This window comes from Lagopus muta, chromosome 11 (genome assembly GCF_023343835.1).
Source record: "Lagopus muta isolate bLagMut1 chromosome 11, bLagMut1 primary, whole genome shotgun sequence".
In the NCBI taxonomy this organism is placed as follows: domain Eukaryota; kingdom Metazoa; phylum Chordata; class Aves; order Galliformes; family Phasianidae; genus Lagopus; species Lagopus muta.
This window is the reverse complement of record NC_064443.1, coordinates 3,522,055-3,549,215: the sequence shown is the minus strand read 5'-3', so window position 1 is coordinate 3,549,215 and position 27,161 is coordinate 3,522,055. Positions and strand designations below refer to the sequence as shown.

The 27,161-nt window shown below is 38.8% G+C and overlaps 1 protein-coding gene across 2 annotated transcripts in view; it reads right to left on the bottom strand.

Annotated features, from left to right (window-relative positions):
• Positions 1-2,486: 2,486 nt before the first annotated feature.
• IARS1 (isoleucyl-tRNA synthetase 1) overlaps positions 2,487-27,161 on the bottom strand; it is a 92,495-nt gene continuing 67,820 nt past the window's right edge. For both annotated transcript variants that reach the window (XM_048957822.1, XM_048957823.1), the window contains 9 exons: positions 20,500-20,674; positions 19,630-19,742; positions 19,270-19,365; positions 17,298-17,474; positions 15,465-15,576; positions 14,383-14,508; positions 8,880-9,023; positions 7,783-7,935; positions 2,487-3,095 (listed from right to left, as the gene is read on the bottom strand). In XM_048957822.1, the coding sequence (XP_048813779.1) occupies positions 3,013-3,095; positions 7,783-7,935; positions 8,880-9,023; positions 14,383-14,508; positions 15,465-15,576; positions 17,298-17,474; positions 19,270-19,365; positions 19,630-19,742; positions 20,500-20,674 (1,179 nt within the window). In that variant the 3' untranslated portion in view covers positions 2,487-3,012. The remainder of the gene's footprint in view (positions 3,096-7,782; positions 7,936-8,879; positions 9,024-14,382; positions 14,509-15,464; positions 15,577-17,297; positions 17,475-19,269; positions 19,366-19,629; positions 19,743-20,499; positions 20,675-27,161) is intronic.

Here is a 27,161-nt window from a genome sequence, read left to right as displayed (position 1 = left end):
GCGAGCAGACAGGAGAACATGAGAACACATCTTTCTGTTCCAGTCACTTGCAACATGAGTATCTGAGTATAGACAGAAAACCACAGCTGAGAAAGTAAAGCAACAAGGCAAAAGGAAAAAAAAAACCACACACACACACACAAAAGAAAGAAGAATAGAGTGCACACTATAGGAAAGGAAGGATGCTGTGGGGAAGCAGGGCAAAGGAATCACCATACACAATTCCCTCCGTAAGAGAGCAAGTGGAAGTGCTTTCCTACTCTGGTACCATTTATTTCCAGATTCCAGCATGAATATACCCCTGTGCTGTACTAAATAATACAAAACACAGCTAGATAACATGACAAAGTTAGAGACATTTGTATCCGTTCCACTCTGAGCGCCAGGTACATGGCATCCCTCTATTAAGGCAGCGCCTAAGTCCAAGTGTTATACTACAGGTGCTGTCTGTGCCTACGCTGCAGAAACCCTGAAAGCAGTTCAAATTTTGTTTAATTTTTTGTGAAAAGATTGTAGGCACACAGGAAAGCACCATATCACACTCCCACTGCACATCAAGTAACAGAGAAACAGGATGAGAAATCACTATGCTTCATGTTTAACCTGTACTCAGCCCTCCTTGTCTTGAAACAATGGCTTTTGTCTCTGCCTTGTTTTTCAGGCTACTCAACAGAGTATGGTACAAACCCTAATACACACTCTGGGAATCAGATGGCAGGTAGGAAACTTGCCTTCGAGCCCATGCTGCTGATGTACCAGGACTCCCGCAGTCTCACGCCCTAACCAGGCTAACTGCAGGCCTACAAAAGCACAGCCTTAGCTGACTCAGTCTCAAGATACTGCTGTGAGGATTATTTCAAATGAATGGCCCTTGCATAGGGTCTCCAGCTAAGGGACACACATACAGAAGTACCAGCAATATTTTTCCTTCAACCCCTCTCCTTTGAATCAGTAATTTAAACTCGTTACCTTTGGCAGTTAATTTTGACAGCACAGAGCCTCACAATCACTGCTGTGCTGCAGAAGATCTTTATAAACGTCCTGCACAAAGTTAAGGAAAAGCCAATTTTCATCTTTAGCATTAAATGGTCAATTTACAGAAAATCCAAGAGCAGTTCAGCTATGCCTTATGAGAAGTACGAGATTATCAGACTGAGGTCACAAAGTTGCTTCTCTTCAGGGCAGATTATTTTTTGCAATTAAGCAGCTAGAAATATATTTCAGAAAGAAAGAGTATTGCTGAAGATTTTATCCGTTTGCAACTCAGAGCGAATTCATAAAACTTGGCTGGGCTTTATGTTCACTGCAAAGCACATATAGACCAATCCAGTCCTTGCACAGGTCTCAGGCAGCCAACATCCTTAGGAAAAAAATGACATACACAAAGTCATACATCTTGAATAACAATTTAAACAAAAGGCAAGTAGATTGTCTCACTGCGGATGAAGTTAGATTTCAGTCCCTTGCCATTTCTGTTTATTCTCCATAAACAGAAAAGCAAAGTCATTTAGCTTATGAACAGCAATCTTACCTTCACAGAAGAAATGAGCCGAACATTTTTATGTGATAAAAAAAGAAACCAATATAAATCGAAGCCCCATTTGATTTCAATGTCAAAAAGACAAACAAGCTGACTTAAAGGGAAAAGTAGAGGACATTGTCCAATATTCACTAAGCTGAACAGGCCAATGATGCAGTAGGTTCAGGCACTGACATTTCTTATGCTGATAAAAATAATTTCATGTAAGCTGAAATGCCAGAGACTTGATTTACTTCAAATGAATACTTACAGGCTTCGACACGGTTCAGTAAAGCACAGTAGCTACAAGGAACATCCATTTATAAATATTTCTACTAATATAGGCTTATAAAAAAAAAATGGCTTGGTTTACATTCATAGTTAGTGTAAAGCTGAAAAACAAAGCAATGGAAAAACATGCTAAGCAAGACTTGGTTACTCTTGAAAAGCATTACTCTCTGTCAATACTCCTGCTTGCAGTTTATGTAATCTTGTTCTTAGGAAGCTAATAAAGGCACAGCAGTGACTGAGTTCAGTACTCTGCACAGAAGCAAGTTTCAACACTGGTGAGAAATGCTGAAAGTCAGTGAAACTTAGATGTGGCTTCAGTCATCCAAAACCAGCCGAAAACATCTGCAAACCATACAGGGGTTGCCTGTTGTGTCACTCACTGATAGACATACAGGCTAACACAAGAACATCTGGCAAACTGAACTGACCTTTATAAAAAAAAAAAACAACAAAAATTTTACGTAAAACCTGCTTTAAATCTGAAACCGAAACAAAAAACAGCCAAAAAAGAACTAAAACTCCCCATAACCTGATAATACCACAACCCAGTCACTAGCATTCAGTATGGACATCTTCAGATTTCAGGTTGATTGGGTTTTACCTGATCAATAGGGAGTGCTACACATTATCTTCTCTAGGAAATGTGTGAAAGTAAAGTACTCTGAACGTAGGGAAATGAGTTTGCACGTGAAGCGAATTTATTGGTCAAACTGTTGAATCCAGGGAGTTTTTTAAATCAACAACCACACACTTCATGAAAATCCAGCTAGCATGAGGGGACAAATCCAGGTGACCCTTTATGTTCAAAGCTATTGCCACAGGGTGTATGCATCACAGAGCCTTGTAGGTAACCCATGGTTTAGAAAATCAAAGATACCCTCTGCAGAAGGGCAGGCAGAGAACAGCATCACTGAGGTATGAGTCCCATTTCTTTCAGGCAAATCACTGCATAGATATCTAGGGTTAAGGTGTTGGACATGTTTCCAAATAGCTTTTACAATATTGTAAGATAACAATGAAAATACATTGTATTTGAAACCAAAGAGCAGCATATTAGACATGCACTGGTAAAAACATCCTGTGTGCAATCTGAGATGCTAGAAGTACCATACACAACTTGGATGTTAATCTAAAAGCACACTAATTTGATTTCATTTTTGTGGAAAAAAGTCCACACGGTCTTATTCATAAAAATGGAATTCTCAACATTCAGCTGTGGTGGGTATAACACTGACATATACAGTCTTCATGTTCAGGTTCTTCATGGAGATGTCCTTTGTGATCTCTGAACCAGAAAGAAGAAAAAAAAGAGATACAGAAGACAGTTAGTGCTCTTTCTTACAGGTAAAGCCATCAGTGCATTTTTTCTTTACTCGCAGGCCTACTGGTTCAGTCGAAATGGAACATGGACAGAAACTGCTCAGCTCCAGTTCCCTCCCGTTGTAACACCATGCATTAAAGGAGTTGCCAATGTGTCAGGCACACCGCTGCAGGAACTCAAGCTGCTGTTCCAGGCTACAAAGAATTGTTTCTGAAAGCACATCAGCCCACAGCTCCCAGCTTCAACCTCACACAGAACAGCATCAATCCAGAAAACCGTTTTATAATGCAATAATAAAAAGTCAACAGCACAGCGCACTGGAAACTACAGTCCCTTGCAAACATTATGTAATGGCCAGTGTAGGACAGATCAGAGATGCATCTCCTCTAGCAATCCATCACAACATGTTAATGAAGGAGTACAAGTAGATGCATATATTAATGACTTCTAATGTAAAGTGAGGATTGCAATAAACTCATGTTGCTATCTTGTCAAATATGCCTGAAGAGTTTTATACCATACCAGGTCAATTTAAGTCATTTCACATACTTCAGAATAATAATAGGATTAGGACTCAACCATAAACCTCTTTTACAGTTGTTGTGTATTTCTGCTGTGATCTTTTAGGAAACACAAATCGTAAGAAAATGTTGTGCAGCCCAAGAAATGGTGCCTTAATAAAATGTTGTGCAGCTGAATAAATGATGCCTTACAACTAAAAAGCTGGTGAGAACTGGAAATTAACTGTCATCATGCAGAGAGCATTTTTTCCAAGAAGTGAGATGCTTGCTAGCTCAATATTCCCCAACACCCACCAGCTGCAGCAAACTACACCAATAACAGAGCAGCCTGCTTTTGTTCCAAAGCTGTACCTCCCAGTATTCAAAACAATCCAAGTAACAAATATATCAGAGACCTCTTTACTAAGAAACTTCAAAGTGGTTACCACAAATACTGAAACCAAAGCAAAAGAAATTTAGGGGTTACTGTGCAGCTCTGCACACTAGAATCACTACAGACAACATAAGCAAATAAAAGATAATTTTATATTTTGGCACTGGTTCCAGCACAAGTGACAGATTAATAACATACAGAATATTTGGGTGTTTTCAGTGGAAACAATTTTGCAGCGTACTGCACTGTGTCACAGTCCTGCTGTCTGATATTCATCCTGCTCTAGCTTGGGCTCACATCCAACTGACAAAGACCAAGGCAGCGTGCGTGGTGGGGGGAGGCAAATCTATCAAGTGCATCTATGGAGATAATGCAGAAGCAGTTCGATTTTCAGTAATAGCGTCCAGCTGGAAACTGCTCCTCAAAGTTTTCTTTCCACATAACAGTATGAACATTTCTTCTAACATTAAGGTCCCCATCTTTTCTTGAAAAGCGCATCATAGACTGAGCAAATACAGCCTGCAACAAACTTCAAGTGCTATCAATTAAATAATTAAGAAGTCCATATGGATCGTGATGGTACCATTTTAAGGAGACCTCTGAGTGCAGTGCTTTGCTTCAAGCAGCACATCTACAGAGATGAGAGGTAAAACACAGTCCAAAAATTAGGGCTTTATTCCCTCATTGACATTCCCCTCCTCGAGAAACTTTTACAACAGTATGTAGAAAAAGTTACTTTGGTCTGAAGAAGCAAACTGTGAACTTGCTCTCAATGCTGTTTTGTTGTTTAAACCAGAGCACGATAGCCAACTTGCATGGTAGCATTCAAGAACAAACCCAAATCCACAAATCCTGAGAAGTGAGATATTACATGAAGCTGCTACTTTCAACATAATTACTGCTAGAAATTAGAAACTTGATTCATCAGGATGATGTAATGACATCCTATTTTCTGCGCTAATCCTCTGAAGGAAGGCTCTGCAGTTAGCACACTAGAAAGTACTGCCCCTACACCACGTGTCTTCAGAGCTACCTGTAACTTTGCTGCTTCAATCTTAGGAATAAGCAGTTCTCACCACCTGGACGTTCTGTTGGAGCCAATAACCTTTATAGATCCCTTCCAACTTCAAGACCCTTCAAATTTCTAATTTGAAGAGTGTTTTTCCAGTATTCCAGAACTGGAGAGAGGAACAGATTTATTTCTGAAAAGCTGGCAAGCTTTTGTGCAGTAAGGAGCAGATGCCCAACTTCACGTACCTGACAATGTTCATAAAGGTAGCATTTTCAAAATGGATAGCTCATTTTCCTAAGTGATTTCTTTCTCTTTTTGAAAAGGCCTTTAAAAATCAGATTTTCTATTCATAGCTCCTTTTTCTGGAATGATTCAAGCAGCTAACAGCAAACTTATTTTTAGTATCGTATTTTCCCAACCAGCAAGACTCCAGTTTTTTTGTTTTCAGAGCTACAATACTGCGATATATTGACGAAATATAAATAAGGGATTACAAAATTACTACACATACAATCATTAACTGAACTAATGTTTTCCAGAGTCATCAAATACAGTTGGTTCTATAGGCAGCATTTATCAAATAAAAAACCACCAAGATAATCACAGGATGGCTTAATTTGGAGGGGACCTTAAAGATCATCCAGCCCCATCCCTGCCATGGTCTGGCTGCCCCCCAGCTTGGGCTGCCCAGGACCCCTCCATGGCCTGGGGCACCTCCAGGGATGGCACCCACAGCTCTGGGCAGCAGTGCCAGCGCCTCACCACCCTCTGAGCAAAGGATTTCCCCCTAACATCTCACCTACATCTCACCTCTTTTAGATTAAAGCCATTCCCCCTTTGTCCTATCACTACTAGACTGTATGAAAAGTCACTGTCACTCCTGCTTGTAAGACCCCTGCAAACACTGTAAGGCCACAGTGGTCTTCCCACTGCACTGTTCATCTTCATGCTGCACACCCCCCAGCTCCCTCAGCCTTTCTTCACAGAAGAAGTGCTTCAGCTCTTTCATCATCTTGACCCTCAAGGTAAACTATGACCATTACTTATACCATAAAAAAGTTATGAAAAAAACTGCACCGTGAGAATTACATCTGAGGTAACAGAAGCATAATTTCATTGCACAAGCATGTGTTAGCTACAAAAATAAACTTCCAGGACCAAGTTCCCTATCTACGAAGCCTCAAAATGATCAGATAGTTATTTTAGCCTTTGAAGACTTGAAAAAAAAAAATGGTCTTTCAAATCAGCATGAGTGATCAGTTTATGCAATATTTAAAGCTTAAGTAGTTCTGCAGAATTGAGACTACAAATTGTGACAGCGACTCCACTGATTTCCCTTTTTGGCAAAGGTATTTGAAAAATCCTTGCTAAAACTGATACTTAATGGCTATTTATTTTCCTGTTTTGTCAGTTACTTCACTCTTTAAAAGCTAGAAACTTTTATACAATGGTTATTTTAACATCTTGACTAAATCAAATGCTGCTGTGAACTCCTTTGCCCTCTAACAATGATAGAAAAAGAAAATCAAGAATTAAGTGCAACATCAGTAACTCCTGACCAGCTACATTCCTCCCTGTCAGGTTGTACAAATAAATACATTTTTTGTTTATGCAACTAAAGTGTCATTTATACAGTCCAGTTTTACACCTTGTGCTGTTTCTAAGCACTCCTCATTTCTGCTTGTTACCTCATTCAGCACATTTTACTTCGCATGAGCTCAAAGTATCTCTAGTAAGTTTTATCAGTATTTGAGATCCACTTACAAGAATGGCATTTGAAGATTACCTGAACAGATTACAGGTCACATGAGATACTACTACTAATAAAACAACAAAAACCAACAACAAAACACGCTTCACTTGAACTGATTATAATCTTAAATCTCATCAAGTTATGTGAAGAGTGACCCCATAGCCCTACCCCCCATCACCTGACAGCTACCTCCTAAGATTTGAAAACTATTTTAAACAAGGTGTTTAATTTCTAGGAAGGTAACCTGACACGGCCAGTTACCCTTAAGAGTTACACAGCCCTCCCAAACACCTTGTACACCTGTCACCATGATCAAATGGAGACAGAATCCTTTACCTGATTCCATACTAAATGGCATTTTTCCAGGTCTGCAGAAATACCTGGCTTTGTTCATCTGCATTACCACGCAGTTTCCAACCCATTCTTCCTGTCAAGTGAAGCGTCTTGCCTTTTTCAGTAATTTTTAGGCCCCATCACCTGACTGTGCTTCCAGAAGATTCTTTGTTATTTCAGGTATGTAACTGTGATTAAACCTATTTCCCAGGCGTTCTGAGTGAAATTCAGCTGCCATGCCCAATCCAGTCTGACCTATGCGAACTACTCCAAAATAGAAGCAATTCTATGATATTCTTCCCTCCTGAAATCCACTTTTTCCAAAAGAAAATTAAAAAAAAAAAAACATCTATAGTAAAATGAGTGTTATAGGACAAATTTGAGAAGGTTCTTAAAATACTCTTCAGATTTGCTCAGTTCTAGAAAGAGATTCACTGAGTCACAGCAGCATGTAACTACCACTTCCATTGCTGAATGACCTTTCTGTTTCAAAAGTAGGACCCTTCCTACAGCCAGCTCTTGGCCATTTTGGAAGGGGAAGGCATCAGAACTCTGAACAAGTAAACATACGTGTGCTTGGAGGGTTTTATTAAATAGATGAGGGTATTATAAAATTTCCATGTACCCTTCATGCAAGCGAAGTAGAAGTCTGTGCTTACCCTGAGTCTCTGCTTCATCCAGGAACAATTTTAGCCTCCTGCTTCTGAGCCCAAAAACTTTTGCTGTTTCATGTAGAAGACCGTGGTACGTTAATCCATTCTGACCAACTGGGTTTTCCATTAGAAGAGTTCCCACTGTTCCTTTCTGACACTCTGAACAAGATAAGAAGTCCAATAATTACTGATGGGGAATGATGTTACCTCATTTATCCTGGTAAACTGAAATTCAGGACTTGTTCTTACATTTTTACTCTCTTTGTAGTCCTGTGTAATTAACCATAGGAGCCTACCTACAGATATTCATAAGTAACTTCACGAATTACAGAATCAGAAGTGTAAATATAACTGACACTATGACAAACAAAAGAAAGCCTTGCAAAGTTCCCTACCACAGTCAACTGAATAATAAGTATTTCAAACAAGGCACTCAAACCAGTAACAACTACAGAAACTGAGAAATCACATTCCGATGACCAAAAGTTCAGATAAAAAACACATTTTGCCCCAAGCAGGTTCCCAGTAGCATCTGTAGGAATCCACACATAAAAACATTCCAGAAAGGACTCATACAAGAGCTGACACTGAGCAGGTTTTCAAGTACGCAGTTTTTTCAATGAGAGATTTCAAAATGGAAGCAACCTAGATTAGAAACAATTCCATGCACATATCTGTGCTCCAAGATCAGGCTGATAATATAACTCTTCTAGCATTTAAATAGCAATAAGAGATGCTTTACAGGCTGTTACAATGTCTAGGTTAAGAGCTGGCTCCTCCTTCACCTCCCCATTCATTTCTGTTTCAATTTAAGACTCAGCTTTTAAAATAAGCTACACAGGTGAGGTGACTATCAGAGGTAGGAAAGCAATGCAGAAGGGCTCTTGTTTAAATGCCAATCCTTATCTGAAGCCAGCTCTCATCTCTCTTTCAGAAAAACATGGAGAAAAGCTAAATATAGACACTGCTTATTAGAAAGTACAGGCTAAAAGCAAAACCACTACGTATAAATGAACACGTACATACATATCTTCATCACTAAGAGATGGCATACAGACCTAGCACAAAAACCGAATGTGAGAAGAGATCACTATCCATCATACCTTGTGGCTTTGCATTTATTAACTGCAAGTTGATATACTGGCAGAGAAGAGCATCAGGAGAGCTGATGAGAGCAGGTGCCGACCCCGTTGTCACATGCAGAGTCTTTCCACTGAGACTAAGCAAGTCAGTTTTGTTTATCAGTTCTGAAAAAGAAAATGAGACCAGTCAGGCTATTACAAGGGAAGCTGAGGTCCTGCTTTCACTTCATTAGCAGACAGTAAGTCTTTCTAACTACTGACTCTGGCATGGAAGCCTTTCCCTCTTCGCAATTACTCGTCCAAGAAAGAACTTCTCCAGTCTGACAAACAGAATTTACACAGAAATAGGTATTTATTAATACTGCAGAGTACAAAATCTGCTATGGAAATTAGTTCCTACATCCCACTTCTTATGCACATAAATATGTCACATGACTACTTACTGCAATAAAAATAAACCTAAAATAAGCAAGAAATTATTTACTTAAACCAACCACTTCTACCTCATTAAATTATGACCTTTGCCTCTTCCATGACTTCACTATCTGAAGAAGCACTGGACACACATTACCACTCAACATCAGGACATCTCACATTAAACTGCAGATGACAGTACATGTATGATTAGTAGTAGTTGACCATATGATAAATAATGCCCCTTACACTAATGTTTGTGTTTAACATCAATGGTTATGATTCAGTAGATGACTCCAGTCATAAATATTTAGGAAATGAGGATGATGAGACACAAAAGAGGACTTGTAACTGAAAGGATTTCAGAAGCAACACCAGTGCCCTGAAAGCATGCAGATGGAAAACTAACGAGGCCCCTGTAATACAGATAAACAGATAAGGTACGTAAACATGCCTATCTACAACAGAGGTGAAAAAAAAAGACCAACAACCCTCCTAATGGCCATAAAACTGAAGAGACAGAAACAACACCACTCTTTGTTGTAGCTATCAAAGACCTCCAACGTCCAAATCCAGGAAGAATTAATAAACTTCTCTTTTTTTTGCCTATATATACAGTGCAGATACATGTCCTCTCCTTCTAACAGGTTTTCCTTCCGTGGCAGTTCTATCTGCACATCTCAGACTTATTTTCCATCAGGTCATATAAATGAATTTGCGATGGACTAAAGTGGCACTTTTTTTTTTAATTAACAAGGATGTTTACAATTTAAAAAAAATGGGAAAAAAAAAGAAAAAGAGATAAGGAGCAATCAGAGGGAATGCTCTTTCAAGACTTTGCTAGCTGCCAGAGAAAGTGTAATGAAGTGTGGAAGGTTTAGGAAACTGCCCTAGAGAAGAGAGTAATGAAGATTTGCTATTTCTACCCTCATATTGTATCTAAGAAGGAACTGTGCTTTTAAAGCAAACAAAACAACAACACATTTTCCCAAGTTTTGCAGTATCAAATCAACATATCAATAAATATATTACAAATAAACTTCTGGTATTTCACATAAAACAACACCAAATCCCTCATCTTTGAAAAATCAACCCATGCACAGGAGGGGCACTGCTTTTGGTTTTACATGCCAGAGAGCAAGATTAAAAAAAATAGTGGTGAATAAATATATATATTTTTCACCTGGAAAAGGAGCTAGCAGCAGTCTTTTCCTAGTGTAATTCTAAAGCAGCACTGCTTGCCAGATGCATGCAATTATTAGGTAATAGGTAGGAGACCACACTAGTGAGTGGGCTGCTTGACACAGCAAGAAGAGCCACAGCCCAAGTAACTCACAGCTCAGCCTTACACAGTTGCAGTGATCTGTGCAGGTCAACAGGGCACAAGCTACAGAAACTGCCATTTGCACATTTAATGAGCCTAGCATTTCACATTACAGGATCACTGACATTTTCACAAAGACCTCATGTACAGTGCTATCAATAGACTGCTCATATAACCCTCTAATAACAATAATAAGCAGTCAGGCACATCATTTTTTTCATATATAACATTACACTTGATAACAAGCAGATATTGGAAGGGCTCATCAATATTGAAATCACTTTTCAAGTCAGTTCTCCCTGTAGCTGAGATTTAAATGCTAATGCACTCTTAGGGCTCCTAACAGCCTTCTTGGCCTTCTAAAAATTCAAGGGAAACACATCTTTTTGTACTCATGCTCAGAAAACAACGCTAAGAATAGAATTTAAATAATAAGACACATGAAAATCATAAAGATAAAATAAAACACAATCTAAGAAGTATTTGGGGCTTTTATTATTATTATTATTTTTTTTTTTTTTTTTTTTTTGCATTGGCTCCCCTCCCTTTTCTAAAAGCCCTCAATGATTTGCAGTTTCTTGTAGCCTAAGAAAGAAACAGATTCATTTCAAATAGTTCTTTTTTCAATACAGGCTACTTCCTGGAAAGCTGAGCACAAACCAAAGCATTCCCAGCAAGAAACATGTAACACTGTCAGCTACCTAGAGCAAAATAAATAAAAGAAATATCAGAAAACTACTTTTACAATCTGATTTGAACCCTCTCTCTTTACTTTAAGTAATTGAAGTAGTAAAATGACACTTTTTTTTTTCCCTTCTGAAGATCAGTACAAATCCCAGGACCTTGCTCAGTGTTTGTGCAATGCATCAATTCACTGCTGGGGAGGAAACGTTTATCCCATTATTTCAATGTTCTACTGAGAAAGAGGATCATGACATATTTTAGCCTGCAAGAACAGCCTGATTTTATGTCATTATGCAACCCTAAGTATATCTTTGTTACAATTAGAAAACATGATGATAAAGTATTGCAAGTAAAGTGGACAGGCCTAGAAATAACAGGGAAGAAAACAAGGAGCCAGCAATACAATTTTACTGGGTCACAATTTTATTAACACATGTGGGAACAATTCAGCAACCATTTGTTCAGAGTGCACGACCTCTTCTTTGCAATTCCTCTCGGGGAACAGCTGAGAGCAGCAGCCCTACCTAAAGAGACCCAGGGCCACCAACAGAGCTCAGCTAATGCTAGCTGAGCAAAGGCAGGGGAGGTAAAGCACAGGGACTGCATCCAAATTGAACTGCATGTCAGGAGTTCCAGTTCTGTTCTCTAGCATCCATAAGAGCCATTTTCTGTTCACATGCTTCTATTCAACCCTGCCTCCTCAGGGAGCACTCTCTCTTACCAATCAATACTTGTTCAAAACCTCTGCCAAAAGTAAATTTGATAATCAGAGCTTTCTAAGGGAATTTCCATGTCATTAATAAGTGGGCAGGGAAAATACCCTCTCTGCCCTGACAACAGGTGTTCAAGAGTGAAATCCCATGACACTGCGGGTCACTGCGGGTCCCCATGCTTCTAAGCTTTGGACTAGATGATCTTGCAGGTCGTTTCCAACCTTGTGATTCTGTAAGATTTTTCCTAAACCTCTCCATATCCCCTGCCACTCAGCATTCTCTGGTTCTGGAGGACACTCCTTCCACTTACCACGAATGGATTAGGAATAGATTCAAGGAGACTGATAACACACACAGAAGTATACCCACAAAAATGAACATTAACTCAGTATTTGAAAAACATGTGAGAAACTGAGAAGAAAGCCTGAAAACTGGTCTGAACATCGTGTTGTTTGTAAAACCAGCTATCCCTTTTGGGATGTAAGTGTCAACATTCAAATCATACCACACTGCATGTAAGTACCACGCAGGTGTCTCCGTCAGTGCCCTTATTTGGTTACATATGAACACAATTCCACAACAAGAAACCATGACATGGATAATTGGCCAATACATTGCAAGGAACATGATGGCTTTTAATCCCTTAACAGCATACCCACGATATAGAACAGGATCATCGCTGGCAGCTTTTGCAGTCTCTGGCTTAAAGAACTTTTTCACCTTTATTTATTTATTTTTAACAGAAGATAGCAGTGCTCAAAGTTTAGAGATATCCCAGAATACTGGCAGTCTGTCTGGACTTTCAAGGTCAGGTTTTTCAGCACAGAAACCTGAAGTGCTGATGAAGTTCCCTAACAAAGCTCTCTGAGAGCAGAGAGAGAGATTCGTTCTAAAAGCTAAAATGCAGCTAATGCCCACATTCTCCACCATAGAACTGTCATGGAGTTTACTAGATCAATCTATGCTGTGACAGGGGGGCAGTAGGCTCTTGCCCCCCATCCCAGCCCCACAAAACGGGAAGGAAAAGGAAAAAGGGATAAGGAGATGGGAGCTGGGCTCAAGGGAGGAAAAAAAACCAAAACAACAGTGGCAACAATCTACAGAGGAAAACTTATTTTACTATGATATTGGAATGCAAAATAACACAATACAATCTAATTGAAATTGAGACTAATAAATCAAAATACAATAGGAGACTTCCTGAGACTGAGTCAAACCTGAAAAGCTTGGTATGGCTAGGAAAGCACCTCCAGCACCACTGCAAGGCAGTAAGAGAGCACCCAGCCAGGAGGGGCCAGACCCCATGACTTCCACGACACCAAGGAAAGGTATCCAGAATTGGAGCATCAACACTTTAACTCCCAGTGCACTACATGATGTTATGATGTGGAATACCAAAAACCAAAAATCACAAAGCCATGGCACAACCTCAACTCTTCTTGCCTTCTGCAGGTCATCTCTTAGTGTCTGTGATGGTATCATACTATTACTATGCATCCACTTCTGCAAGCACGTTTCACACTGCTATAAAGTATAGCATTGCTATATGGAAAAATGAGTCAAAGGAAAGCTATTTTCTCCTGTAAAATATAAGTGAAACTTGGGGAAGGTTCAGAGGGCCTTGGAATGTCCTATAAGTGCTCTATAACTGAAATTCAAGAATGAACTATAATATAACAAGCTATTTAGTTCAGCATGTAATGTAAGAACAAAACAGCATTTTCATCTCAGAGAAGGAATACCAGTTAAGGTCTCTGAGTCACTAATTGCACCACGTTTCCCTGTTTCAGCTAGCATGTCTTTGTAATGAACTATATGAAGATGTAACCTGTAACTCTAAATAATTCATAGAAGATGCTTCATATTCTCCTGCCTTAACAGAGGCCAAGTTCAAGCTGCAAAAATATTCAATGGTTTTTTTCTGATAATAAGAAACGCAGAGACCCCCAAGTTTTCTAGGTGAAAAAAGAATGATTTTTCCTCTGTACGTAGGTACGCTTGGCATACAGTTTAATTCTCACCCTGCTTACTGAGGCATTTGGAAAAAATAAATGAAGTCATGCAACAGCTGATAACAGCTTGTCATCAACATACAGCACAGCCTGGTCCTGACTGCAACACTTTCTGAAATAAATCAGATTTTGTCCTGATGCGAGCTGCTACAGAACTAAGATAACAGAAGAGATGAGCATTGTTTTATCAGCAGCTTTTGGAAACATTCTAACATGACTATAAGCACAGTCTCTTAAGCTAAGTACCATAAGACAGAATACTTCCTTGTGCTTTTCCCTGCCAGTTTTGTGTATATATATATAGGAAACTTATACAGTAAATAACTCCTAGCTGCCACTAAAAAGACTTTCAATTTCCCTTGTCATACTCCACTTACCTGTTTTTCCATTAAAAACTGTGAGTTTTGAATTTTTAAGTCCAAAAATGCAGGAGACCGCATCGACAAGTCCAGTGAGATTCAAGGTATTATCTCCTTTTGGATTTTCCAGCAGCAACACACCATCTAAAACCAAAATTATAAAATTAAGATAGTTTTGGAAGAAACATCTGGATTTCATGATTTTCTGATGAGTTCCTGTAAGTTTCTAAGCTACTTTAAAACCTGCACCACAACATATTTCCAAAGAATTTGTAAAGGAAAGCAAGGGAAAGAAAAACAAACGGGAAAAATGTGTCAAGTGTATTTCAGAGTATAGAAGATATATTTGCTTCCTCTAACAAAGCAGTCAAATTATTGTCACTGAATTACAATCCAGCACAAGACTGCTTACAAAGACACAGGCTGTGTCAAGATGCTCACCAGCTTTGTTACTCACATCTGTTCTTATTTAGGAAGTAGCTTCATGTACACACTTTCCAAACATGTAACAAAGCAGGCTTGCTTCGATGCACAAATTATAAATTCATGTAGAGGGAAAAAAGTTCCAGAGTGCTCTTAGTTTGCTCTCCTTTTAATTTGCAACTCAACCTTGTAATGCTTCTAATAGTATCACTCCATTCGCTTATGAAAAGTACTTCTGACAATCCAAACCACAATCATGGTATTCTCTAATTCAAGTTTTCTTTCCAGTTCTGTTCTTAGGCACTGATTTTCTCAGAAATAGTACCTTCTCCACAGAAAGGCATCACCTATATGGAGTGCTACAGGTACACAGCCTGCGTGTGGGTGAATACATACTCAAATTCTCATGCGCCTCCATATGAATATTCCCATACAAATCCTTCTGCAAAACATAAACAGCACAAGTGCACACCTACATATTTACTTCAGGTCCATATCTGAAACTTTTTTTTTTTTGCTTTTAATTTGCTTATTTTGAAGAGCTATTTCAATGTACTATTGGAAGGCAGCTTGCACCACCTTTCAAACAAGTTCTTGGCTCCAACATTCTTCACTTTGTTTTCTCTACACTCTTAGCATAAGTCTTCCCTGACAAAAGGAAGCAGGCACATTCCTACCTTGCTCTGTCCCATTAACACAGACTTTGAGGTTGACGTAGGAACAGGCTGGACCAACACGCTCACACAAACCACCTCTGACAAGTGTAATTTCTAGCTCCGATCCCTTCAGCTGAAAAAAGAAATGGGATTATCTGCAACTTGTTTTGTTGAAAAACATTTCCTTAAGCTGCATTAAGAATTTTGTCTTACCATGCTAAACATCACTCTTATTTAAATAAAGCAGAAGATTTTGTCATGTATTCCTTCAGAGACAGTATTCCAAATATAATTTTTTCTCTAATACAAGTTAAAGATGAATATCCAACGCAAGAAAAAAATAGAGTGGAATAAATAGCCTAATTTTCACTCAGTGCTGCTGAGCTGTGATGATGGTCTCCCAAAATATAGTCCAAAAATGGATACACTTGAGAGAAGATGACAATTCCAGAGATAGCTCAGAGAAGTTCAGGAAGACAGGATGCTGCTCTCAGGATATCTGCTGAAAAAGCCTTCCTTTTTGCCACTGTCTACAGAGAAGAGCCAGGGTAGAAGCTCTCCTGATACCAAGTCAGTCATTGTGAACATCTCCCCATTAGCAATCAGTGCATTAATTACAACTTGAAACACTACAAGAAATGCAATATGCATCTTCCTTTCCAAATGTGATACAGGATGAAGAGACTTAAAAATACATAGCAATACTACATGAACAAACGTATTTTGTATCTTAAATCATGGCTTTGTTAAGACTATGCACAATCCTCTCCCTGAACTAAATACAGTTTGATACTTCCTGCACTTTTATAGATTTTCATGAGTAACATTCTAGAAGACCACTAAATTTACATTTGTAACGAAACAAATGGCATTCATAAACAGTGATACTATGTGGCCATTTTAGAGTGGTTTTGTTTTTTAAATCGATTTGGAGAAGGCCTTTGGCAGGAGCACAAACATGGAAATGCCACTCTTTACTGAGTGCCTCTAACACTAAAGGCACTGATGGATCAGCAAACCTCGTCTTGCGTTTGCCCACTTTTGCCAACAATTACTAACAACTTTTTCAAGCAGCTGCTTTTCCTTCCCAATATTTTCTCAACAGCAGCTCATTTGGGTTGTCCCTCAGAAAGAGTCCTTGGGAGTGTTGTTCATAATTAAGACCTGGTATAAAAAAAACTGATCCAGAATAACTTCACAGAAATATTAACCCTGAATGCAATCAAACACTTCCAAGAAAAAAAAAAAAAAAAAAAAACAGACTGCATTTCATTTTTATCCTGGGCTTCATGCATATTCACTATCACACAGACATCCTCCTTCCTTTTAATAGCTTCCAGAGATCCACTGCAGGGATCCTGCAGCTGATCTGACTCATGTGCAGCACTGCACATGTGGCTCTTCCACCTTGCAGCTGCTTTTGTACCTGGAAGTGCACATTGGTCACCACAACACATCTGTGTCAACGCTGTTTACCCACCCCCAGCAGCAGCACACAGTCAGTGTATAATGACAGAAACATTTAAACAGAACAACAGTATTTTTGCTGTCTAAACAATGAACTAATCCAAATAGAAATAACTATGTTAAATGCTTCAAGCATACACAAATTGCTACCTAACATATTTAATTCGGTGCCCCAGCAGCCTTGTTTTCAAGCTATTCAATAAAAGTAACCAATCTCACCTGTTATCTTTTTAAACCAAAGAAAGAAACATGGACACTCACGGATATGAAACAATGCCCCCTATATCTTACATATATTGATACAAAAATATCTGCCAATAAAACAACTTGCTCATTTAAAAGCAGATGACAAATAAGCCTGTGCAGTCAATGCTGTTTTCTTCTTACCTGGGTGGTCTCCTGGATGAGAACTTCTTTTGAGGTAGGAACCGGGTAAGGCTTCAGGGCAGCCTTTATAGTTGCAAAAATGAAATCTGTATGTTCCTTAATGACAGTATCCAAGTAATCACCTTCTGGATCTGATCTGTAGTACACTGTAATCTCATCTGTGGGAACCAGGTTTCGCTGCAGGAGAGACCAAATACAGAGTTGACCACAGCAACATGCATACAGACTAAAAGAAGGATGCTTTTAAATTATGAAACATATTAGATATTTACTGGACACTCATTAGAAGTTTCCACTGAAATATTAGAATAAAGCAATCATTTTGTAAGATGAAAGAGAAAGAGGCACGAAACACGGTGGTTTCTTCTTCTGAAGATAATGAACAAAAAGCACACTTTCCTCTAAGTGCTTCATTTTCAAATTCATTCACCATTCCTTCTGTTTAATCCGAAAATCTACCAGATTTATAGAAAAGCTGTTCTTGATGTATGAGACATTTAATAGCACTCACATCCTGGGAGCCTAAGCACTGTTCTTCTATTGAACAATATCCCAGTCAATGATACTTTTACACACAGCAGTCTCCAAAACATCTTGATGTTGTTTTTGAATGTGGCAACCTGATTTCTAGGCTTGCACGTCAGTTCTGTCACATCTCACATACTGACACTTCAGAAGAACAGCAGTTAATTGGAATGGTACACTTACTGATACTGAGTGACAGCACTACTCTGCTTCAGTAAGAAAACAGTTTCAAGGAGGAAAAAGTCCTGCCATCCCAGCAACAGTTACTGTAATCTGAACTTGGTTATTTTTATCATTTGTATGCTTTGTAACATAAGTGCAAATGAGAAAACGACAGAATAAATGCATATTAGCACCATGTTAATTAGAAATCAAGATTAAGTATTTTGATATTCACCTAAATAAACTTAAATGAACTCATGTCATTAGAGAAGTAAATTTGAGTGTAAGATTCCTCGTGGCTACATTGCTTCCTGTTCTTACATGATAAAGATATGTATGTACATAACTGCAGATTGTTACATACATGTAGCTATTTTATAAATAACTATTTTGGTCTAAGTTTGACATTTTTCATGTGTGCTCTTACTGCACATGAGCACAGCCTTCCAGCTGATCACCACCAAGTTAGCCCAGTTGGAACACCCTATATAAATATATATCATAGAACAGCACGCCCCACATTTGTGCATGAGGGGACAGGGGACTGTTCTCTTTTAGGGACATGGATTTCCTGTTTTATTTGGTTCTGTTTGTCTGCTTTGTTTAAACTTGCAGGTTCTGATACTTTTAAATGTTTTACTCTAGAAAGGCACGTGCATGTTTTGTTTAAAGACTTCCTTGTCTCGTGATCACCTTGCTGGTGACCTGGCTTTCCAAGCACAAAATGGAAATACTGACTTCAGCTCTTTTTCAGTTGGTATTGTAGAAGTTACGTTGGTTCAAAGTGCTTCAACACAAAGGTCAGACAGCGTCACTTGTATGCATGATGAGAACAATTTAGAACAGAACCATTAATGTCAATTGGTGCCTCCTGCAATTTGCTAAGGCACAAGCTTGTTCCCTTTTGCAGTCCCAGGCTTGGATGGCTTGGCTCTCCACCAGCCCAGCTGAGGAAACGCACCACAGCTGACTGCAGAACAGAACATTTGGCAGGAGAAGGGCAGGCCTGAGAGCTGGTTAACTCTCCCATCAGCTATGTTGCTGAAGGGAGAAAAGCAACAGGGGCTTGGTTAAAAAGGTTTATTCACTACCAACGATTTATAGTAACAGCTCAAGGTTCAACTTTAGCTACTTACAAACACAAACATATTTCTAACCATTTATTTCAGAAAGTTGACAGATTAGGAGTAAATGATATAAGGTCTGTGCTTAAAAGGTCAGTATCTGCTACATGTAGTAGAAAGATAGCTCAGAAGTAAACTGTCCTGTTTCACTGCCTCCCAACCTTCTTGCGAAGCTTCTGAATGCGGTTGATCACTTCCCGGGCCACTCCTTCATCCACCATAGACTGGTCTGGGGTAACATCCAGCAGAACTAAAACCTAAGGTAATGCACAGAAGACAGCTGAACAGGTGATGCACTGGAAACAAGCCACTATAGCTTGTTCAGAAGCACAGCTACGCTTTCACAGAGCTCCTCACAAAATATCACTCTGAGAGATGTACTTCAACATCTCTAAAACAGTAAGAGTGTTCACCAAATACCAAGAGCCCAGCTGAATAGACAAAACCCCAACTTTTCATTTTCATTTTATTTTTAGAGGAACGCTTTCTTTAATTTAAAAACAAATAACCAATAAGATCACCTGAGCATCAGAGTGCGCCTCAAACTGGGCAGATCCTCCTGCAACCTGATCAAAAGTATACATGAGACGTAGATCCTCCCCATGAAGCTCATGTCCTTCTACAACAATGGTGCCTACAGAATTGACAGAAGAGCCTCTTTTACAATTGAAGAAAAAGTCTTGAAAGTTCTGAACACTTAAAATTTCAGACTTAAATCCATGAAATGCACAACGTTAACCATGAAGTTAAACAGCAATTAAACATTTAAGACACTCTGAACTATCCCACATTCAGGTTTTTCTTACTAACACTTCTACAGGCAGCAGAATTCTGCTGAGAAGCAGACATTTCAGCAGGTGTCGGAGCACACTTTGAATGAAACAGAGTAAAACTTAAAAACAACCCACATTTTCAACTAAATGAATAATTTACATTCAAGCAGTTAGCCAAACAGATGACTGGAAAGTTCACAACCACTTGTAAAGCTGGAATTGAAACCATGTATTCAGAATAAAAGCTGTCACACAATATTCAGTTCAGTTGGACTCAGTCTTACAGAACAGCTTACAATTTGGACATACAGCGGACTTTGAATAAGTGAATGGAATAAAATCAGAATATGTAAAACACTTCTGTTTTGCAGTCAAGAAAATCATAAAAGAAAAACAGAACAAGATTTCTTAACAAAAAATTTAATAGAGATGATAGCTGTGAGATAAGCTTTTCCCGAGGTCCACAGAAGGAGACTTTCATATTTGTTCCTACCCTTAATCAACATGTCCACGTGCAATTGCTTTAATTTTTCCTTATAGACGCAAAATGCCTGTGCTGTTGGCTTTTTCTTTGTCAGCTTTGCCACTGTTTGGCCATTTGTACCACCACATACATACCTGTCTCTTGGAATTCCTCCAGCTGCTCACTCTTCAGCTCTTTGATTGCAGCCATGACAGGCTTAAATGCACCTTTCAAGCGCTTCCCAAGCACCATGTGATCAGGTTCTGCTCTCAGCCGCACTCCATATTTATCTTTATTTGTGGATAACGTCACCTGGCGTACGTTAAGCTCCTGTATAAAGACACCATGAGAAAAAAGTGAAGCTGAACAACAGCCATTTCTGACAACTGCTAGAAAGGAAGGTACAAAAAGACGGACCACAGCACTAGGAGAGGCATAATTCCTATGCTGCAGCTTTTTTGAATGGTTGCCTCTATGAGCCAAGTAATTTGCTAACACAGCACAGCAAGTAAACCCAATCAACACAGAAGATCCTACACCCGTCTTCAGCCTTTAGGCAGACATTCCACTGACACCACACAAATCAGATTTCAACAGCCTCTCTTATTTTAATGTTACAAATGCCCCAGAGAGTTAAAACTACTCTCTGTATGCAGTGGTATTAGAAAACGGCCTGGCAAAATTTAAGAGGAACTATGTGACTAAAACATGCCTTTCAGAATGCTTTTAGCCAGAAAACTCAACAACTTTACTCTGCAAGTTGCACAATTGTTACTGTTTCTTTTTGACTCTTACCTGCTTATTCTAAGTCCTTCCTGTATAGAAAAGCACCTAGCACAGGAAAAACCACCATGCGTGCTTTGCAGCACAGGAGCTCCAAAGATCAGTGTGTAGGGACAACCAAAAAACCTCCACCAACTTCAAGAGGGATCCAAGACCAAGAATGCCATTTTGACACTACACAGAAACTTGAGTGGGTCCCTATTTTGAGTAATGTTTTTGTAGTTTTTGTACCCATTTTTGACAAGTAACACAGCTGTGTTAGAGTTTTACAGAACTGATTGAGCACAGTCTTGCTACCACATGGGGAGAAACCAAAGGACTGGAGCTATCTGGAGAGAAGAACAGTAAGGGGGGAATATGACTGAGGTTTAGAAAGTTGTCAAAGTGCTGGATTAAAAAAAAAAAAAGTTATCTATCAAATCCCCAAATAATCTCTCAAGTTAAGGAGCACGCTGTGAAAGTTGCAGGAGATGGGTTTAAAACAATTTACATTGAGGAGTTAACTCCTGGAAGATGATGACACAAGAGGAGACAGGAGGAAGGCAAGAGTATATCAGCATGTCCAGAAAGGAATTAAGCTCTTGACAACAGGCAGGTGAGAAGAAAGTGAAAGGAAGGGGTTGGGACGAGTCAAGCATCTTTAATACAACAGCTGCTAATGGCTGATAAGGAAATGAATCTACTGCAAGAAGCAGCCCAACACTTGTGCTCTCTCTTGAACAGACTCTGCTATTGCAGGAGACAGCATACAGTGCCAGATGAGCCATTACTCTAAGCCAGTAAGTCATTTCTTATGTTCTTGATTACAAGTATTTTCCTCATCGTATAACCATACTAAAATCATCATTAAAAATATACCATAATTGCACAGCCTGGCCAGCATACATTCAAAAACACAGCACAAACCTCTCTCCTCTACACTTAATTCTATCCAAGAAACAACTGCATTACACACGTTATTAATTACATCATTAGATGATGCCTTGGCATGCCTCCCATAAAACCAAGAGCTCTACGTCCCAATGTTGTTTCAAATGTTCAGGATAGCTCTGTTTTTCCCCTGCCTTGTAAAGCTACAAAACAAATACTTGTCAGAACTTGATTCCAAAATTCCTGGTTTCACATCGTCTCGCTCTTTATCCTTGTAGCATATCAGGGACAGAACTTGAAAGGTTTGAACTGCCAACATGCCACTCTTCTACAATTACAGATCTCTGTACACATCTGAAGCACATTTCACTATAGTTTCATAGATTTTGACTGTCAGATTGCCCAATACTTACAGCATGTTGTGCTTAAATCTCCTCCAGAAGGTTGCTAAGAGTTCACAAAAATATGATATGGAATCATCAAGTGCATTTGGCAAGCAAGCTACTCCAAGTCTTGTAGGAAGCAGAAGTAAATGGTGGCATCAGCATGAAAGGAGTAGCAAGAAGCCAAACTCACTCAGAAGTAATGCTTAAGCACAAGCTCTGAGCTCAAAGTCTAATTCCCCAGGAAGTCCTGCTGACATGAGGAGCCAAGAATCCAACTGAATCCAATTGTATTTAATACATCTTTTAGGAAATCTAATGAAAATTATGTACTCCAGAAATTCAGTTTTAATTGGAATGAATCCACAAGTGGTAAATGACTACCTTGTGGGGAAAAAAATAGTAATCCAAAAAAATAGCACAAATTTAAAGATGATTTTTGGCCTGATTAGGTAAATTATATAGAGCCAAGTCTGTTAGGACAATTTTCCTATGCTAATTAGATTAGGAAATCATTCTTCTGTATACATTATTAATTGTAAACCTAGAACAACTCTTCAAAGAAAAAAGCAACTCTGTATCTTCGATTTGTTTATACTTGTCTCATTGTAGTGCCCTGATCTAAAGTACTGCTTACTATTATTTCCCTAGAAAACCAAAGCCAATTACACCTGTTACATCACTCACACAAAGTGGGGCAAATGATCTCTCATATTCACAACAGGAAGAGCAGCATACTTCATGCATTCTTAGTACTGTGCAAGGGCCTTCAGTTTGTGCCAATATTCCATGAGCCAGACGCAATCAGACTGTCCTGTAACCCCCCTACCGACTGCATCCAATTCTCAGAACAGAGAAAGAAATGCTGGTGCTGTGCTTCAGCTGGGCTGTGCCCTCTGCTTAGAAGGGAAGCAATACTGATCATGTAACATTGTAAGAAACAAGGTGGAAGAAGCACACACTGCCACAGCTCATAGTTGTGTCAACTAATTCAGGCCATTCATAGATTCAGTCTACTATGTTACTGTGACACCAGTACATTATGGAACACTGGTAGACCTTGAACTTAATGAAAGGGAAAACAATTATTCCTGCTTGATTATAGCCATACATGGAGGTGCAGGTTGAGCAGCATACAAAGGTTGGATGCAGACAAGACTCTGACTGCACACAGAAACTGACTCAAATAGAAGCCTAAATCACTGGAAGTAAAGCAGCCCTCAACTAGAAGGCTGTAGAAGCCTCCATCTACAAAACAATCAAATACAATCGCATTCAACAGTTGCTAAAATCTTCCTGGATTCATTTCATTTTATGAGCTTCGCTATTTTCACACAAAAAGTCCATGCTCTGGATAGTTCTAATATTAAATTCCATTTATTTAATGGATTTCCTGTTTTCATAATGAGAGGGTAGGACTGTAGATCAACGAACACAGCTATTTCTGAAAAATTCATCGACAGATTTTTCAAGGAATGAACGATTGTACTTTTCCATCTCTTTTGCTGGCAACTGCATGAGGTCAAATGGTGTTTTCCTCACAGAGCACTAGGAACACACTTCTGGCACTAGTTATAGGTTCTGAAGTTCTAAATACGGGAGGAGGTTGAACAAAATTGGAGATAAGTAGTAATGTTCCCACTTGTCCATACTTATTGACCTCTCCAGCTCTGAATTGCCCTGGTTAACAACTACATTGACTGCTATGCAAAAACAAACAAAGAAAAGCACATTACGATTCAGCATGTTGAATTTTAAGATACAAAATATTTTGTGTTATTTTTATTATACATTTGCACTTCTATAAGCTAACGTGACAGGAAAGTCTTACCAAAACCACTTAAAAATCAATTAAGATTTTTTCTTAACTAAAAAATTGTGCACTAAGGAGATTTAAGAATTTAAGTCCCGCAGTAACTAAAAGCCGAAAGCACAGAACACTGATCTAAATATGTCTTGTGCATCAAGCCATGACTTCCTTACCCAGTGTTCTGCTACAAGAAGTTTCAGATACTTGGTGTAGATGAATACGTAGGCTTTGGGAACAATGGTGCTGTTGGAGTAATACATAATTGGGAGTTTAAGAGGTCCTCCTCTGCTTCAGTCATCTATTGAATTTCCTGTCATCAGCAGGCACAGCTGCTGTCACCAAGACAAGCAATTTGCGCTTATCTTGCTCACGTCAACACAGATTTTTGTTTTCTTTGTCAGGGCAAAGTAGTTTATCTTGACAATGCCAACTTGAACTAAAAAAAGTTCCATCAGATTTTAAGCACATGACCAGATGTTCTATTTCAGAGCCCTCTGAAGACAGCCTCATTACAAGGAACAAAGAATCCTTAACCTACCAAGGGCAGGCATTCAATGCGGGCTGAACCATTTCCAGATGAGGAAAGAAATCCCTATATCCCCTACTCCCAGTGGTTATTATAATTGAAAAAGAACTTGTAACTCACATCCTCTGTGACACGTTTCCCTGAGACAACACAAGAGGTTGCATAAACTTATGAAAGAAAACAGATCCATTAAGGCTACAGCACCATAACTTTATGCTTCATGTCTACTGCATGAATTACCACAGCTGCTGGAAATGATGTTGTCATGATCATATCCAAACTGAGCCGGAACAGAGATTCAAAAATTAAAAGTGACATGATAGGAAGGTCAAAGACCAATTATTAGGAGAAACAGACAGTTACCAAACTTCCACCCAATGGAGCCATGCTAGTACAACAGCAGTTGGGAAGTATAGTGGAAGTAAAATAGAATGAAGAGTTAAACTGCAACAGTAATCTGTCTTTCCCAAGTACTTAAAACTCAGAAAAAGGACAGACTTAGGAAGATGATGAAAGGCTCTCCTTTCCAGAGGTGAAGCTATGATGAAAAGAAAACAGAAGCCTCATAAGCTGTGCAGATGTACAACTACATTGCTGTTGGATTTTTTTTCTCTTCTGATTTTCACTCATTTAAACAGAGATTATTTCAAGAAGATTTGAGGCCAGGAGACAAGAAGGCTAAGCATGTGGTTCACAAGCATTCAGAAACTATTCTTTTGATCTCTAAGTGACATCTCCCATAATAAAAGGTGAAATGGAAGGTGGGTAGTTTGTGTGTTACACTGTACTTATCTTCTTTAATAAGGATCCTGTATTAGACTAATATCTCTTCTTCAAAAAAGAGATCAATCAGGAGGTGTTAAATAGGGAAGATCATCTGAACAACTAGAAAGGTGTTGTCATTTTCCAAGGCCAGGCTGAGCCACATATAAACAAAGACAGACTGCATAAGGGAAGGATTCAAGTGAACAATCTAGATCAATGCAGAAGTTATGGTCACAAAAAATCCCTGATTTATACTCTAATGCATACTTCATACCCAATATCAACAGCAAATGTGTGCCCTTAGAATTATTTCTAGACTGCTTTCTTAGCAAAGAGCTGATCCTTGAAATGCAATCCTTTCCTTCCAGTGATACACACAAAGTCATGGCATATGTCCATAGACAACAGACAAGCAACATCCAACCCAACAAATGTCTACTACAGCAAAAGGAGATTAAGACTGCTCAGCAAGATCAGTATTACTTAACAAGTTTTCCTTCTTTCCTCCCTGCCTTCCAGAGCGGCTCTGAAAGACCCCCAATCTTACAGTGGAGACATTTACTTATTGTACTTCCTGTTCAGAGATGCAATTACAAAGCCCCTAGGCTGCTAGCTGTGAAAAATTGCATGTATCACAGCTCATTATATCAAATGCACCATCACAAAAAATTTAAGACAATACTTAAATTTAATTAAGAAGTTAATACCATTGTTTTGCAAGTAGTTTTCTTCTAGATGCTGATGCCTTAAAAATTCCAAGGCAAACTTGGCACCACAGCTTATCTAAATTCATCACTGCAGCTGAAAAACATCTCACCATTCCCTCTTACTGTTTGATCCCTCATACATCACTGACATGAAAGCACATATTAAGTCTATTTGTAATGAAATGTAATTGAACATAAAGCCCAAAAAAGCATTCTCTACATACCATCTCTTAAGCAATCAAAATTTAATAGGCTTTGTGCCTTCAAAACAGCTGCTAAAATGCAGTATTGAATTTTAAAATATTTATACCATAACCATCCAAATAAATGAAGTTGATTTACAAAAAACTTTTTTAATTTCACTTCTTCAGAACACTATGGATTTTTAAATGACTTACTAAAACCAGAAAGTCCAGCCAATTTCAGCAAGTTAAGCTCAAAAAAAACTTTTTTTTTTTTTTTGCTTTAGTTTTGAATGACAAGGCTTTTATCCAAATCAAGATTTAGATGAAGGGCAGAGGCTGCACTTCTCTAATGGTCACATATTAGAAGAATATTGCAGTGGCATCCAGGAGCAGATACATATAACCAGACATACAGACTAAGACCTCATTGTATTTTTACTTACATCTTCTAAGCAATCTTGTGACAATCTTGTCTGGACTATTATTCACCCTTACACAGAACTCCTCTCTCTCAACTACCCAACTTAACCACCAAACATCCTCTAACTGGAGAGACAGACTTTGTAATTCATCCCTTTAACAACATATAGTTGAACCTTACTTTATTTTTATCCAGAAAATGTTTTTCCCTTCACAGTCTCTTAAGTACTCATTAATGAAGCCCCACACAGTGGGTTTCAGAGAAGTACATCTCAGCACTACCACTGACTGCCTACAGTCAGTCTACCTTCACTTCTGCACATCATTTCCACTGATAACTCCTTTCATTACATCTCTTAAACTAATTT